Consider the following 17,699-nt stretch of genomic DNA (forward strand, 5'->3'; position numbering starts at 1 on the left):
ATGACTATGTTTACTTCTGCTGATTGGAAGACAACTAAGGTTGCATCAACTCCTGAAGGAATAAGAGTCCAAAATATGCCCTTGGATAGTAGGCTATGGAAGAATATTGTCATATGCCTCAAGGCTGCTATTCCTCTCATTACAGTCCTTCGGTAATTGGTTGATTCAGATGAAAAACCAGCCATGGGTTTCATCTTTGAAGGCATGAGAAAAGCCAAAGAAACAATCAAGACTAATTTTGGTTGTGTTAAAAAGAGGTAATCTTGAGTCTTGACTAATTGAAAGCTTTAATATTTGATTATCAATGTATCATGTTACCATGTTTTCTTATTATATTCAGTTATTTATTTAATTTTCTTATTTTTATTCATTTGCATTGTTATTTTTAGTTATGAACCTATATGGGAAATTATTGACGGAAGGTGGGAAAGCCAACTGCATAGACCATTGCATGCAGCTGCGTATTATCTTAATCCTCATTATCACTATGAACTAAATTTCATGGTTGATGATGCTGACATTAAGATTGGTCTATATAGTTGTTTGAAAAAACTGGTTCCTAACCAGGAAGAAAGGAAAAAAGTTGGTCTACAGCTTCCTGACTTTCATTATGCTAGAGGCCTCTTTGGTAATAAAACTGCAAAGAGTAGTAGGAAGACCATGCTACCTGCTGAGTGGTGGGACTTCTATGGAGATAGTTTTCCAGAATTAAAGAAGTTTGCTATCCGAGTTCTAAGCTTAACTTGTAGTTCATCTGGTTGTGAGCGTAATTGGAGTGCATTTGAAATGGTGATTCCTTAATCCTTAGAACTATTCATTATTTATTTTAATTTTAATTTCTGTATATTTATTAACTATTGGCACTATATGTTTGTAGGTTCATACAAAAAGAAGAAATCGGTTGCATCAAAAGAAAATGAATGATTTAGTGTATGTGATGTATAATTTGAAGTTAAAGGGCAAGCAAATTAGAAAAAGTCCAGAACTTGAATTTGATGCAGTGCATTCTGATGATGAGTGGATAACTGAGAATGTTAATGAAAATATTGTTGAAAGTGTTGAGCATTCTCACTTGTCAATGAATGACAATACTAACGATGATCCAAATAGTAATGAATTTATTATTCCAGGTATGAATAGTAATGAATTCAACATGGGTGAGGGAGGTGAGAATGAGTTTATTGGGGATCCACAACAAAATTTAATAGAGGAAGAAGATGAACATGTGAATGATGATGATGATGATTTTGTTGGCCGTGTTGAACCTGAGCCTGAAAGAAATGATGTTTCTGATGAAGATGGTGAAGATGATGATGTTGATGCCATGGAAGATGAAGATATTTGAGGATTTGAGTTTTAGAGTTTATTAGAACATTTAATTGTTGCTTTGTTGTTTTCTTTTGTGTTTTGGTTGTGTCTTTTGAAGATTTAATTGTGTGATTGTATGTTTTATGTTGAACTAGATACATACTTGTGAAGGATTTAAATGTGTGATCCAGAGTACTTGTTGTAACTTGTAATTGTAGTATTAATGTATTATGTTAATTTATTATGTGTTTTGATGTTGAAATTGTTAAGTTTGAATGTCTATATCTGAGTAAATATATGTATTATACATACTATATATATTTTTATATGAAAAATGTATAACAGGTAAACTCGTATGAGTCTACGAGTCGAGTCTAGGTCAGCTCCACGAGTTTACCTAGACTCGCGAGTTTGACAACCTTGGCGTGGACTCTAACATTGCTGGTTCAGAAGATCTGATAGAAGAGCAAAACAGAGAGATTCAGAGAGGAGAGAGAGCTCGCCTCACTGTCGTCGTTGCCGTCGCCACCGCAGTTCATCGCCTCTCCAGATCTGGTTGCAACGCCCAAGCCTCTGAGGATGTTCCATTACGAAGTGGGGTGTAAGTGGAGGCCACTACCGGAATTCTTAACTGCCATTTTTTAGTACTTGAAATTTAATGGAGATATGGAGGAGACAGAGGATTCGATAAGGTTACTTAGCAGCAAGAATATTGTCTCCCTTGATGTTCATAACAAGCTGATTAGTTGGATTAAGGATGTGGAATCAAATGTGCCTGCAATTGATGTGCTGGGAGGTGATTCACATAAACAAATTGGTGAAATTTTAGAGCCAGAGGAAGATGGGAACAAGAACAACCCTGACTTGAAGGCTGAATGTGTTGGGGTGTTCGAGGTCATCTCAATTGAGCCAGTCACAATATTGCAGGCCCGATGTCACGACGATGCTGGAAGCTGATCAATCTTGCTATTCTTTTCTTTATTAATCAGACTAGTATTTTGTGGATTATGTTGGTATATAACTTTTTAGGAATTTCGTTACCTGATGCACTCATTCTGTTCAAACAAGACACTATGGTTTTTGATATACTATTACTGTTAAGAGTGTGTTTGGCAAACACGTTGAGATGTTTGGCAATCTTTTTTTTGCTCTAAACGTAGACGTAATTTTGTATCCTAAAAGCGCGTTCACTTGACACAAGAAACTGTAGCTTTTGTGCACTTAACTTGTGTTTATGTTTGTTGTTGGTCATTATTGGTTTTAATAATTTTCTCCATAATTTTTTTTATCATTTTTAATACTTTCTTTTATATTTTGATCTTTTATTTTTTTAATTAAATTATTTATTATAATTTTGTTATAATATCAATTATTGATGTTATTAAAAATGACAAAATAAATAAAAAACTTATGATACATAACGATAGAGTTATAAGTAATAAAATGTTATCGTCCAAAATAATACTAAATAAAAAAATACTGACAATATTAAAACAACGATAGAATATTTTTTGTTTGATATTGTTAAATTTATCATTGTAATTTTTGTATATTGTTTATTCTTCTAATTTTTTTTTATAATATGTATTATTGATCCTATTAGAAATGATAAATTAAATCACTTGGGATTTATTATAAATTCTTTTTCATTTCCTTCAAGTTTTACGGAAAAAAAAAAAATCATATGTCAATATGAAAGATAAAGTTGTACAGGAGAATATGTGTTTCATTAAAATATGCGGTGTTTGATCATTAAGAATTGGTAGTAATTGAGGCCGTTTTTTGGGAGTATGGATTTGTGTTACATTATTTTAAGTCCATGTTACCAAAAAAAAATAATAATTGGTAAAAAAATTATTTTAAAAAAAAGCAGTCTTTAAATAATTGGTCCAACCAAATTATACTGAATCAGTCTGCAAATTTATTAAACTTTGGTTTAAACATAGAATTTCTAACACTTGTTATATGGATATAATCCTAGCCATTGAATTAGCATCTTTCCACTCGGTCCATCAAGGTCTGAAAAATACTTTTTCCACCAAAGACAAAGCCTAAAAAATAATAGTATTCGATCCAATGAAAGAATATAATTAAAAATAATAGTTGTAGAAAAGAATAGTATGTGCACAGTATAATTCTTCATACTTAAATCCCTCTCCTCAAAGAAAGGGGCATCAATGAATAGCCACCGAGTGGTCATGCTTATTAATATATATGCAAATTATAATACATATAGATATCTTTTATCAAATAGTTTACTTCTAATTAATTTATTTTAATTTTAGTTAGAAATTCACTCATTTTTAAATTAATTATATTTTTTTAACAATAATCATACGCTCCTTCACTTTTTATTTTCGTAATTATATTATATATATTAATAATATTTTTTTTAATAAATACCTGTAGTATATAATACTATAATGCATATAAAGTAATTAATATATTATTGAAATGTGAAAATAATACTTATTTAAACATAAAAATAAAATAAAATTATTTTTGACATAATAGAAATAATGAAATACTTATTATCACTGTTTTGTATTGTTTTAGAATTATTTGGTTATTCTTAAATTGTTACTGAAATTATGCGTTTTAAATTTAAATTTTTTATTTTTTACTATTTTATTTTTTTATTTACGTATGATCGGATCAATCGGTTCAACCCGTTATTCACTGTTTAAACTTGTGATCCAGTAGTCTAACTGGTTTGATGATCGGTTCCGTTTCGACAACTATGGTACAAAGGCAGCAATGAGATATGTTCCGACGAAGCTTCCACGATAGCGTGTAAAGAGCCCACAAAGAACATCATCTTCTTCAACGTTCATGAAACTTTTATATGTTACTATCGGAGGAAGAAGGTCTACGTTGGAGTGGGTGGGAACCAAGTCGAAGGTATGAGTCTGTTGGGAATGGGTCGAATTCTGTGGGTTCGGTTTGCTTTTGTGAATATTAATCCAAATCCAAAAAAAAAGACAAATCAGTCATTAAACTAATAAATTAGATTGCTTCATCTATTTCACCTATTTTATCTTCTCAAAAAAATAAAGGTTTAATTTTCTTTATAATTTTAATTGTTTTTTTCGTTTTTCTATTTTCAGAATGTATAAAAAATAGGACAATAAATAATTATATTTTATAATTTTAATTCTTACATTAAAAAATTTAGTCTTTGCTTTAATTATCTACAATGTAGATATTTTTCTTTTTTTCAAATCATCAAAAGGATACACGATTAATATAAATTTTTTAAAATAATTTTATGTCATCTGATAAAAATAATAGGCAAATAATTTTTTTCTAACAAAAAAGAGTTATTTTAAACAAATAAATCTATACTAAATCGTAAATTAAACGAGATAACGAAACAACCGAGTTTATTAAGTTGAAAAAAATATGCCATCTAAATTTTAACTAAAAAAAATTATGTTATACATTTTAATTGTTAGGGTATAACAATAATAATAAAATTGAATATAAATTTCAAAATAATAATAACAATAATAATAATAATAATAATAATAATAATAATTGAGTTTCATTTTTTTGGGCTTATTCCAACTGAATCTAATTTTTTGCTCTCTATCCTTTCTTCCATTCAGCTATGTTTTTTTTTTAACGGTGAACATCCCAACGGCCCATCTTTTTCGGTTTTTAACTGATTGAATCTCTGTGGTTCATCTCAATTCATTATTTTTTATCTTAAAATTTTTTAAATACCCTAGCGGTAAACCCGAAATAATTACCGTGTTCAACTTTAAACTTGTTTTGACAAGTGACAACCCGTCCAGCAACTCATTCCAATAACCCACGTGTCTCAAGATTATTGGAAGGTCAATCAAAAGTCATTCTTGGTCACTCTTAGAATTCGTTTGGATAGATTTATAAGTGATTTTTTTTTTAACTTTTAACTTATAAAAAGATGTAGTATTAATGTCTGATACAATTTTTAAAATAAAATTACAACTTTCTAAAAAACTATTTTAGCATTTAAAGAGAAATTAAAAAAAAAATAACTTCTCTCATAATAAAAATTTTTTTCATCATTTTTCTCTTAAAATAAATATTTTTAAAATTAAAAAATCAAATATAAAATAATTTATTTATAAACTACTTTTAATATAAATATTTATTAGTTAAGCTATTTTTTTAAAAATAACTTAATTAAATTATTTATCCAAATTCAACCTAAGTCACCGTATACATCGTAATGTAAAGAACTCACCATATATATATATCCTTGTATTCACTCATCACAAATCATCTAATAATCACATTCTTCTACACCTACATCATTCTATCTATCTATCTATCTATCTATCAGGTAGAATCAATGATCGAAGGCTATGAATTACTTGATCACATCACTGGAGGAGCAATACTAAAGAAGTATCTTTCGAATGAAGATGAACTCGCATGCGTGGTCAATCCCAAATTTGCAATATGGAAGAAGCGCGGCGTGTTTGCTGAAGACATGGTTACTCGCGTCGATGAGTAGGAGATGCACCACTCGCATGGTAGGGTGTGTGTTCGCTCATAAGGTCTGGAGTAGGTTAGAAACCTTCTTTGCTTCTCAGATCACTGCAAAAATTTGCCAATTAAAGAACAAACTAGTGAACACAAGAAAGGACGGTTCAATTAGTGATTATCTCCTCGAAATTAAGAAGGTTGTAGACTCATTGATATGTGTTGGTGATGCGATCAGCGAGTCAGATCATGTAGACGCTCTCTTGAACGGTCTGCCAGAAGAATATACTTCTTTCATCACTACAATCACTACCAGATCTGATCCTGTTTCAGTAGGTGAACTAGAGGCGTTGCTTATGGCACATGAAGAGCTTCTTCAAAAGTAAAAGAATCCAGAGAACTTTGTACAAGTTCATGTCGCGCATACACAGTCCTCTCATTACCACGCTTGAGGAGGGCACAGAAGCGGTAGAAACTTCTCCAGAGGTCGAGGATCACACAGGTTCAGAGGAGGCAGAACAGTGCACGATAATCAAGTTCATGGCTATGGAAGATCATCTTCAAAATTTCCTCCACAATGTCAATTGGACAACAAAGTCGGTCACACTGCTGTAGCATGTTGGTACGATATGACACAGGTTTTGGAAGTGCAAATCAAGACTCAGTCTCACAGTCCAGTAGCAAAGTTTTCACACTCAAGCAATATAAATGAAGCTGAATATGCAACACCTACAATTTTTCAAGATCCGAATTCGTATCCAGATTCTGGTGCCACGCATCATATGATTGCAGATGCTTCAAACTTCACAGAAAAATCAGAATACAATGGTGCCGAGAAGGTGACCATTGGTAATGGTTGAGGTTTGCTAATTAGCTATATTGAAAGGGAAAGTCTAGGGACCACCAGATTTTAATAGATCTGGCCAGCACTTAGTCAGCAAAAGAAAAATGAGTAATTCTTGACCATTAGATAAAATCTCACATCATTAAATATACTATTGATGGCTAATTGATGGCTACAACTCAAAATCTGCTGGCCTCTAGCACTCCTCGTATTAAAAATTCAACTCTTACTTCTATCTCTAATAGAAAACAGTTCTTGCTTAATAAACTTTTTCTTATTCCTCAAATCTCAAAGAATCTATTGAGTGTGTATCAATTTGTTAAAGACAATAAAGTCTTCTTCGAGTTTCACGATGATTGCTGTCTTGTTAAATGCAAGATTTTCAAGGAGGTCATACTTCAAGAAACAGTGGATAAAGGCCTGTACAAATTTCTAGTAGCTCATTTAGCAGCTGGTTGTGGTGTTGCTGCTGCATCCCTTGCTTCCGTCCCGAAGAATAAAGACTTTGTAGTGTGGCACGCTCGCCTTGGGCACCCTGCCAATAGTGTTGTCAAAAGAGTTTTAAGTTTCTGCAATTTGTCTTTAGATGAAGTAAACTTTGTATGTCCTTCATGTTGGGTAGGAAAAGCTCATCAACTTCCCTTTAATAATTCTACTTTCAGATATTTGAAACCTTTAGAGTTAGTGTGCACGAATGTTTGGGGTCCAGCTCCAATTCAATCAATGAATAATTTTAGATATTATGTCCATTTTATTGATGCTTTCTCTCGCTTTACTTGGATCTATCTCATCTCCTCTAAATCCCAAGTTAGAACTATTTTTCAACATTTCCAAAATATGGTTAAATTGCAACTTAGAACCAAAATCAAAACTATGCAGAGTGACAATGCTAAAAAGTATGTAAGCTTGGCTAAGTGTGTGTAGGAAACAGGTGTTGCGTGGCGATTTTCTTACCCGTATGTCCATCAACAAAACGGCACTGTGGAAAGGAAACATCGACATGTTGTTGAAACTGACCTCACATTATTGGCAAATGCCTCTATGCCAAAGAAATTTGGGGGGCAAGCCTTCCTTATTACAGTCAAGCTCATCAACATGCTCCCAAGTCCCACCATTATGAATGTTAGTCCTTATGAGAAACTCTTCAACAAAAAACCTGATTACTTGTCTCTCAAGATGTTTGGGTGTCTTTGTTTCCCTTACACAAGAGCTTATAATGTGCGCAAGATCGATGACAGATCTCAGCCAATGTGTGTTTATTGGCTATGCAAATCAACAAAAGGGATGCAATTGTCTTACTGCTTCAAGAAAGGTGATTACTACACGGCATGTTTATTTCAATGAAGCCTCCTTCCCTTATAAGTCTAGTGTCTCTAATCCGTCAACTACTCCCTCTCCCTCAAATCACCAATTCAGACCTTCACTCTCTATTCTCACAAACAACCAAAATTTAGCTTTGGCCCCATCTTCTTGTCAAGGCCTTCATGACACTCTCACAAATTGTTCGAGCTCTTTTCCTGCTTCACCCGTTTCTGATCACACTCTTGGTCCAGACCCATTATCCCTGTATTCACTCATCACAGATCATCTAATAATCTCTCTCTCTCTCTCTCTCCCTCCCTCCCTCCCTCCCTCCCTCCCTCCCTCTCTCCTTCCTAGCTTGATACCTTTATATATGCAGTAACTTATTAGTCAATCACAAATCTTTAAATGAAACTCAAATCTGTAATTAATTAATTATTTACTTACCGAGTGAAAAATACCTTAGGGGAAAAAATGTTAATGTCTTCCTAGTCAGGGCAAGGATATCGCATTGTCAAAATTGAGGTGATGTATATCTCATATCTCATTGAACTTGTTAGTTAGGAGTACTCTAAAGCTTGCTATAACTTGCATGCCAGAATGAATACCTAATATCTTAACCTCTTATGGAAAGAATAAAAAATCAAATAAAATTATAATTAGAAATTGTTTAGTTGTATTGTTTTTGTTCTATGATGGTAGATTGGCTATCCTCTTTTACGGTTTACGGTGATCATTGCAAAGTGGATAAATTGTGCTCATAAAATAACATTTAGCACGAGGACTAGTTTATAATAAACTAAAGTCTATATTATCTTAAAATATATAGCACGTCTAGTTTAATAGGTTTACATAAATCCAAAATTTTAATATGTAATTAACAGCAATCGTCAAACTAACATGTAGCACGACTAAAATTTAACAACAGGAGTTCTATTAAACACATGTTGCCCTTGAATGATAAAGTTTGATTAATGAAATCAGATAAAAGCTACCGTAGAACTTGTGGAATAGACTAGTGTTGACGTCCAAATCTGAAAATATAAGAACAGAGTTTTACACTCAACACTACACAATGCATGTATCCATAATAAAAATAAAGGCCATGCTATGGGTGAATACTCAAATTTTGGTGAAGAGCGAAACTATTTTTTTTTTTTTTAGTTTAAAAAATTCAACAAAAAGTTTAATATATGCAAAATACATGTTCTTTATAAATTTAGTAAAAATATGTACTCTTGGTTCATTCTACTAGTTACCAAAAAGGTTTCTATCTAATAAACATATATACAAAAATATTCACATAGTAAATTAACAAACCAAGTATCAGTATTTTGAATTTTACATATGAACACTAATAAGCATATATTGTTGTAATTTTGAACGTTTTCTAAAACGTGCTATTAATTTTTTTTTTCTTTTGTAAATACAACACATTAATTTTTAATCACCATGTTAATTATGAATCTGCCATTATTCACAGATTCAATGTATATAATAGTAATAAGTGACATAAATAGTCAATATGGTAAGTAGTTTATCTATTTACTAAAAAGTCTTAGATTCAAGCTAAAGTCGTTTAAGAATAGCGAAAAAATTTCTTTTTTATAGAAATACATGAGAATGATATTTTTTTTTTTAAAAAAAAATTGTACATCAAATTTCGTCCAAAAGATTTTGTTTTATTTTCTGTTTCTTATTTTTTTTGGTGACTAAAAAACAGCAACGACATCCTTATTTTTTTTTTTTTTTAACCAAAGATAGGAGACTCGAACCCGCAATTTCTTAATTGAGTATGGAGAGACTGTGTCATTTGATTTTCTGTTTCTTAAATATACAAATATACAAATTTTCTGTTTCTTATTTGTATATTTTGTGTGGTTAATGAAATAATGCAGGAAAAGAAAAAGTATATATACCAAAAAATATTTAATTTTTTTTTTTAGATATCCTTTTATATTCCAAAACCCAGAAGTTTAAATTTCAGTCAACAAAAGAGAGTAAGATAGGTGAGTTTGTTTCATGGAATCATAATCATTTTATAGATAAATGTGTTACTTGGACCAAAAAAAAAGGGAGAAAAGATGCAAGTCAAATACTGAATTACATTTATTAAATTCTTAAACAGCAGGGAATATATGTATCTTCCTTTAATCATGCTAGTATATAAAAAAAATTTATTACTAAATCAGTCATTGATACATATAATACATGTTAAAACATAAAATATCCAATAAAAATAAATTAAATAATATTTTATAACTAATTTTTAATATGCAAGTAGATATTTTATCTCCCTTGTATTATTACCCTATAAGGTTCTACAATGCCTTGTTGACGCTGTGTTTTATAACTTTTATTAAATCAACCTCCTTCATTTGTTTTGCTTGTTTGTTTTAATAGAGAAAAGTATTCAAATGGATAACTAAAATTGGTGAGTCAGTTTTACTAGACTATAATGCAATTTGAGAAGCGAAACAGAAAAAATGCAATCAATGAAATATCGGCAGTATAACGTGGCAGTTACTGTACACATACCTTCTTCGGGTTTGATGCTCTTGAGCATCACAAGAACTTGACGAAGTTGAAGCCACAGGAGGAGGAGCAGGATCATTGGGAAGCTGAACATTCTCATAGCTAGGTAGAATCTCTTCATCCATGAATATTGGCACTACATACTGCACAACATGATTATACCTAATCTTTCCAAAACCATTCTTTCCCCAATCCGCACCAAAACTATTCAGAAATGACCAAATTCCTTTGTTATCATCATACCCAGTCAAACACACGTTATGGAAACCGTTATCTGCAGTGCTTCTGTCACGTTCATACGGCATCGCAACGGAATGTGAATAGAAATCTTGGTTGATACGAAACGTAGCTAAGACGCCGCATTTCTCGCGGATGTAGCTCTTCACTTGGTCCAATTTAGTTGTTGGGATTCTTCTGATGCCTTTGATTTTGAACCGGCCGGTCCACTCAGACCCGGGTATTTCAGCTGCGGTTGGGGATAAAGGTCGAGATCTTACTCCAACTGTGCCCATGTACTGGAGGGCCCAGAATACGTCGTCGAAATCTTTGACCGAGTTGACCAGATCGTCGACGTCGAGTTCAATCAGGTTCCGTTGATGTTCTGGTTTATGGAGCATCTCTTCCAGGCGTGTGCGGCACTCACACGCGGCTATGAAAGCATAGCACATGCTTGCTGTTTCAAAGGGAAAACAAAAACAGGTGTATATATAACAACGCTATATAGAAAGGACCGGAGGAAAAAAAAAAAAAGAAGGAATTAAATAGTGTTAGCAGTGTTCAAAAATGAAAAGACTTACGATTCTGTCCGCAAATGCACCGATGACTCGTACGATCCATGGTGAAGGAGGGAATGTGTTGATGGTAACGAGGAAGAAGAAAAAGAAGAATGGGAGAGAGAGAGAGAGAGAGGTGTGTGTGTGGTGTGACTGTGAAAACTGAAAAGTATTAAAATGGATGGGACTTGAAGTGGAGAACGGCGTGATTTGGTATGCGGCCATGCCAATGAAAATCATTATAAATTTAGAATCGAGTATATGCCTAAACAAAAATAAATTATTTATTCTGCAAATACTCTTGATATCTATGTAAAAATATAATTATTATTTAATTGTGTATTTCAATTATTTTTTAATTAATAAAAAAATTGTGTTCAATTATTAAAAGAAGACTGGTGTAATGGTGTTAAAATAATGTTTATTATAAAAAATATAGATATTGCAATATTATATCCAAATTATTTTTTAATAAATTTTAGATCAGATACTTTAATTTTTAATATATATATATTTTTTATTATTTTAAAAATTATATTTATCAGATAAATTAGTCTCACTAATCTACTATAACTTTCAAAAAAATTTTAATATATGTATTATATAAATAAATCTCTTAACAAATTTATTATAGGACAATTTAATTCTCAACGAATATCTTTATAAGATAAATGAATTTTTTTTTTAAAAAGAACTAATTTATCTGGAGAACTTTTAATGTAATAAAAATTTATTAAAAATTAAAGTGTCTTATTTAAAATTTTTTAAGTACCAATTTAAATGATTACTTATTAAAATTACATAGACAAAGAAGGTTTTATCAGTCGAATATTAGTTAATTTTTTAATTTTTAGTTTTAAAGGATTTAGATTTTCAAATATAAAATTTAGGGTAAGTTTTAGGATTAGGGTTTAGAATTTAAAGTGGTCGACAACGGTAAAATGGCTAATCAGCAGGTGGTTCGTGACGACAAAGAGTACATGAAATTATAGTATTAAAAAAGAAAAGAAGTGAAAAAACTAATAAATATAAGAATAAAAATATCATTTTAATTAATTTTTTAATTGAAAAATTAATTATTTTTTAATGACAAAGTATGTATAACTAGAGTGTAATCATTTTATTTTATATAAAGGTTTCAATAGTTAAAATCTTAATATGTACCTATGTTCTGAACAAAAATATAATTTAATTATTATTATTATTGTTTTAAATGAGTAAATATTCAATTTATTCTTTTAATTTTAATATACTTATAAATTTGCAATATCTTCTATAGTTTTAATTTTACCTAATTTTTTTGACACTATTAATTATCACAAAAAATTTTACAAACATAAAAAAAAATAACAATAATATTTATAGACAAAATTCTTGGATTATAATATTTAAATTATTCAAAACACAACTTACATTTTTTCAAAAAGCAACCTATGTTATAAATTAAAAAAAAATGCAAGCATTTTTGCAAGCGGCATAAAAATAATAAAAGACCTGCAGAACATTACCTGCATTTTGATGGTATCAAAATAAAATAAAAAAGTAAATTATAACCTGCATTTTGCAGGTAAAAAAAAATTATTTTACACAAATTATAACTTGCATTTTGCTTTAATATCATATGAATTCAATTACTCTCAGCAGATTCATTTCAAAGTGTTACTCTAAATTTTTTTCCATATAAAAAAAACAGCCTACCCCCGTCCTAAAAGCAATTCCATTTTCCTTCTAGCAGTGAACATGCTACAAATAACACTATTTGGGGTGATGCAACAACAACCTTCTATAATCAAATCAATTGTGATTTTATTCACCGCCCAAACGAGAACAATAATACTTTCATTAGTCGAGATGTGATACCAAGAGACTAATTTTATATTCAATGTTAAATTAAGTATCATTTTTATTTTTTAAATTCATTTAAGAATTAATATATTTAGATAAAAAATTACTTAAATATATTAATATATTTTTCAATAAATCTATATAATAAAACTTAAAAGAGACAATAATTTTATTATATCTCAATTCTTTTCCCCTTTTTTGGACAGTACACTTGTTCCCTTTTATAACATCCCCTGAACTTGAACCATCCAATTAATAGCAACATGGAAGAGAAGAGAAAAGACAAAATTAAAAGAAGAGAAACTAGGATAATATAAGGACGGATAAGAAATAGAGAAATGCACAGTATCAAGGGGTGGAAAGTTAAAATCTTGTACACAAAGAAATGCTGAAACATAAAAGTAAGGTGTGCTTGGCACATGTTCTACATTCCAACTTTGGTGAATAAAACCAATAGAGACCTCTCACTACCAGCTGTGTCCTGCAACTTTGACCTGCTTTGCCAGCTTTAACATATACTATATATATACGTGGATGATACGTATATATATTGTCATTATTATGTAAGTACGTATGTAGGGCTATTTGTAAACATAAATCGATGTTTAATAATTAAAAAAAAAATCAATTGAAATGTAAGTGTAGAGAAGATGAGTATATAAGAGTAAATAAAAGTTCACAATAATTCACTTTATTTTTGTGTTTAGTATAAAAATGTGCAACTTCTATTTAGGTTTCAAATACCTTTTTTTATAAATTTTATATTTATTTGGAGTAAAATAAGATAAAAAAAATTCTAACAACCATTTCCAAATTTCATTAATCGGATAATAAAAATGAAGAGATAAAATTATAAATGGCCTTGACAATTATTTCAAAAGATAACAAAATTTTTAATAAAAAAATATTATTTTTGATCTTTGATATTTATTTTTATAAAAATGATTAATTCTTTTATTAATATTTTTTTCTATATTAATAGAATAAGCCTATATATCATGTTAAACGGTTGATTTGGAAGTCTCGTTATCTTTTTAAGGATAATTGTCAAGGTTATTTGATTTTTATTCTTATTTTTTATTATTTTTTCAAATACATTAACTAAACTAGCTAAATTTATTGTATAAAACTAAGAAATATTAGTGATTTTTAAATTAGTTTTATTTATAAAAATTAAATAAAAATATATTAATGATTAATATGTTACGTAAGTATGTTTTGAAAAGAGATAATTGATAAAAAAAAACTAACGAAATTAAATATCAAAGACTAAAAAAAAAATTTTTTTTTAAAGCTTCGTAATTCTTAAAACAAAATTATCTAAAGACCGGATTGGATATTCACTCTAAAATGAAAGATCCTAATCGGCTAATCCTGAATACATGTTGCATTTTTCCGTCGTTCACGGATTTAATTTTTTTTGTTACCTGCTTCATGTATATCTCAATGAACTTGCTAGTTAGGCGTACTCTAAAACTTGCTATGACTTGCATGCCATGATGATTACCTAATGTATTAACCTCTTTTGGGAAGAGAAAAAAATCAAATAAAATTATAATTAGAAATTTTTTTAGTTGTATTGTTTTTGTTCTATGATGGTAAATTGGCTATCCGCTTTTCGGGTTTAATAATTGCAAAGTGGATAAATTGTGCTGATAAACTAACATTTAGCACGACTAGTTTATAATAAACTACTAAAGTCTATATTATCCATTATTGTCTCCCTAGCGGGATCCTATCTTAAAATATATAGCATGTCTAGTTTAATATAGGTTTACATAAATCCAAATTCTTAATATGTAATTAACAGCAGTCGTCAAACTAACATGTAGCACGACTAAAATTTAACAACAGGAGTTCTATTAAACACATATTAATAGAAGTATAGAACTACCAAGAACTTGTGGAATACAACTAGTGTCGACGTCCAAATCTGAAAATATAAGATCAAAGTGAGTTTTACACTCAGCACTACACAATGCATGTATCCATAACACACAACAGGACAAATAAAATAACATAACATAGTTAAACAAAACCCGATAATGGGTGCATAATAAAAAATAAATGCCAATCTATACACATAGTAAATTATCAAACCAAGTATCAATATTTTAATTTTCACATACCAGCGATAGTAAGCATGTATTGTTGTAATGGGATATACAAAATTAACACCAAAATCATATGTAATACACATATATTTTTTTATAATAAATTTAATTCTGATTTTTAAGTTTTAGTTAATGTTTCTCTTTCCCGAATAAATTCTCTCTCATTTATTACCATATCACCTACCTTAATATCTAATGTCAATCATTTATTGAAAAAAATAGACAAACTTTTTTGAAATTAAAGGTCCTTGTTGTTCATTAGCAAAAATTTGGAAAGATAGGAAATTCGAACTCGCAACCTCTTAATTTAGTATGGGGAGTTTATGCCATTTGAACTATTACTTATTATTGTTGCTTTGTTTGATTAAGTAAAAATATTATTTATATATTAAAATTATCTCCTAAAATAAATATTAGTATAAAATATATATTAAAATTAAGTTAAACAACAAATAAAAGTCTACGAACTAGCAACTTTTTTAAATTTTAACCAGCATTTAACCAAAAAAAATGAGTCATTTCATAAAATTTCACACCAATTGTTATTTGATAGCTATACAAATCATAAAAGTTGTTGGCCTTGACATTTCTCTTATTGTTAGTTTTTTATTTTATTTTTTAACCGAGAAAATTATTCAAATGGATAACAAAAATTGGTTAGTTTTAATTTGAGAAGAGAAACTAGAAAATGGAATCAATAAAATCGCATCAGCAGTATGATAATAGGAAGAAAAGATAACAAGTCATTTATCCATATTACATGCATTTATGATAACGATTAAATTGTTAATTAACAAAAGTTAGATGATAACGTGGCAGTTACAGTAGACATACCTTCTTCGGGTTTGGTGCTCTTCAGGATCACAAGAGCTTGATGAAGTTGAAGCAACAGGAGGCGGAGCAGGATCATTAGGAAGCTGAACATTATCATAGCTAGGTAGAATCTCTTCATCCATGAATATTGGCACTACATACTGCACAACACGATCATACCTAATCTTTCCATAACCCTCATCTCCCCAGTTAGCACCAAAACTATTCTGAAACATCCAAGCTCTTTTCCTATCCTCAAACCCAACCAAACACACATTATGGAACCCTAGATCTGCGGTGCTTTTATCACGTTCATAAGGCATCGCAACGGAACGTGAATAAAAATCTTGGTTGATAGGAAACGTAACTAACACGCCGCAATGCTCCTGGATGTAGCTCTTCACTTGGTCGATTTTAGTAGTTGGGATTCTTCTGATGCCTTTGATTTTGAACCGGCCGGTCCATTCGGAGCCGGGTAGTGCATCTCCGGTTGGGGATAAAGGTCGGGATCTGACTCCCACTGTGCCCATGTACTGGAGGGCCCAGAATACGTCGTCGAAATCTTTGACCGATTTGACCAGATCGTGGACGTCGAGTTCGACCAAGTTCCGTTGGTTTTCTGGTTTATGGATGATCTCTTGGACGCGTAGGCGGCTCTCACAGGCGGCTATGAAAGCGTAGCACATGCTTGCTGTTTAATTTCAAGGAGAAACAAGTGGGTAATGTAGGTATATAGAGAGAATCGTTACTTGTTAGTAGTGTGAATAAATGAAATGACTTACGATTCCGTCCGCAACTGCACGGATAGCTCGTACGATCCATGGGGAATGAGGGAATGTGTTGATGGGAACCAAGACGAAGAAGAAGAAGAAGAGAGAGAGAGCGGTATTCGATGCGAGTTGGAGTGGAGAATGGCGTGATATTAAGAGACGGTTGGCATGTGCATCTTAGTCTAAGAGTCAAGACTCGTTCGAATACGCGGCCATGCCAATATTATGTACGGAAAAAGTTTAATTAGGAATATTAATCATTTTTAGTTTATGAAAAATATCAGAGATTAACAATTTTTAATTAGTTAAAAAATGTTACGTATACACTCTAAATAATTTTATGTATTGTTTTTTTTTTTTTCTCAAAAACAGTTATTTTATTAAATGAAAAAATTGGGTTAGTCCTCAAAAGGACAACAGAATTTAAGAGGTGGCACTCGCCAAAACAAACAATTCATTAACTAAGGAGTATTGTTTTTTTTTTCTCAAAAACAGTTTGATACGAAAATAAAAAAATAAACAAGAAAATAAGGATTCAAATTGAATAAAAAGATACATTGAAATTAAAATAGAAACAAAAAAGATAAGTTGAAATTGAGTACAAAGAGAATCACTCTACTTTCTACCCAATTTCTTGACGCAACAAGAAAGGGACTCCTCAACCTAACTTGTCAACGCCATAATTTGAAAATTGAATCGAAGGGACTCCTCAACCTTCTACTCAATTTCCCGATGTAATAAGAGAGGGACTCCTCAACCTCAATTGTCCACACCATGGTTTCATCACGAAACCAAAAAAGGGGTTTTGAAACCTCTAAAAATTCTATTCTATGACTACAATAGCTAAGGAGGTATTTATAACCTCTTATTAGGTTAAAACAAAGAAAACCTAAAGCCCATAAACATAAGGCCCAATCTAGTA

At 30.7% G+C, this 17,699-nt stretch overlaps 3 protein-coding genes across 3 annotated transcripts; 1 reads left to right on the plus strand and 2 right to left on the minus strand.

The window, feature by feature from the left end:
- Positions 1–1,913, plus strand: LOC112769642 (uncharacterized). The gene is made up of 4 exons (XM_025814129.1): positions 1–152; positions 390–789; positions 878–1,130; positions 1,759–1,913. Exons 1-4 carry the CDS (start codon positions 1–3, stop codon positions 1,911–1,913), a joined length of 960 nt encoding a protein of 319 aa, XP_025669914.1.
- Positions 1,914–8,715: 6,802 nt separating this feature from the next.
- Positions 8,716–11,450, minus strand: LOC112771641 (uncharacterized). Its single transcript, XM_025816424.3, has 3 exons — positions 11,260–11,450; positions 10,466–11,135; positions 8,716–8,961 (listed from the first exon to the last, which is right to left on the minus strand). Exons 1-3 carry the CDS (start codon positions 11,297–11,299, stop codon positions 8,943–8,945), a joined length of 729 nt encoding a protein of 242 aa, XP_025672209.1. The 5' UTR covers positions 11,300–11,450; the 3' UTR covers positions 8,716–8,942.
- Positions 11,451–14,942: 3,492 nt separating this feature from the next.
- On the minus strand, positions 14,943–16,909 carry LOC114925853 (uncharacterized). Its single transcript, XM_072224781.1, has 3 exons — positions 16,790–16,909; positions 16,029–16,698; positions 14,943–15,051 (listed from the first exon to the last, which is right to left on the minus strand). The coding sequence occupies exons 1-3, from the start codon at positions 16,827–16,829 to the stop codon at positions 14,943–14,945; spliced, it is 819 nt and encodes a 272-aa protein (XP_072080882.1). The 5' UTR covers positions 16,830–16,909.
- Between the last annotated feature and the right edge of the window lie 790 nt (positions 16,910–17,699).

This window comes from Arachis hypogaea, chromosome 18, assembly GCF_003086295.3.
Source record: "Arachis hypogaea cultivar Tifrunner chromosome 18, arahy.Tifrunner.gnm2.J5K5, whole genome shotgun sequence".
Classification (NCBI taxonomy): domain Eukaryota; kingdom Viridiplantae; phylum Streptophyta; class Magnoliopsida; order Fabales; family Fabaceae; genus Arachis; species Arachis hypogaea.

Excerpts from the sequence above, each read along its gene's own strand:
- LOC112769642 (XM_025814129.1), top strand. The coding sequence starts at position 1 with ATGACTATGTTTACTTCTGCTGATTGGAAGACAACTAAGGTTGCATCA. Across the intron at positions 790-877 it reads ATTGGAGTGCATTTGAAATG|GTTCATACAAAAAGAAGAAA; the intron begins GTGATTCCTTAA and ends ATATGTTTGTAG. Across the intron at positions 1,131-1,758 it reads TAATGAATTTATTATTCCAG|AAGATCTGATAGAAGAGCAA; the intron begins GTATGAATAGTA and ends TTGCTGGTTCAG.
- LOC112771641 (XM_025816424.3), bottom strand. The coding sequence starts at position 11,299 with ATGGATCGTACGAGTCATCGGTGCATTTGCGGACAGAATC. Across the intron at positions 11,136-11,259 it reads GTGCATTTGCGGACAGAATC|CAAGCATGTGCTATGCTTTC; the intron begins GTAAGTCTTTTC and ends CCTTTGAAACAG.
- LOC114925853 (XM_072224781.1), bottom strand. The coding sequence starts at position 16,829 with ATGGATCGTACGAGCTATCCGTGCAGTTGCGGACGGAATC. Across the intron at positions 16,699-16,789 it reads GTGCAGTTGCGGACGGAATC|CAAGCATGTGCTACGCTTTC; the intron begins GTAAGTCATTTC and ends GAAATTAAACAG. Across the intron at positions 15,052-16,028 it reads GAGCACCAAACCCGAAGAAG|TGCTGAGTGTAAAACTCACT; the intron begins GTATGTCTACTG and ends TGCATTGTGTAG.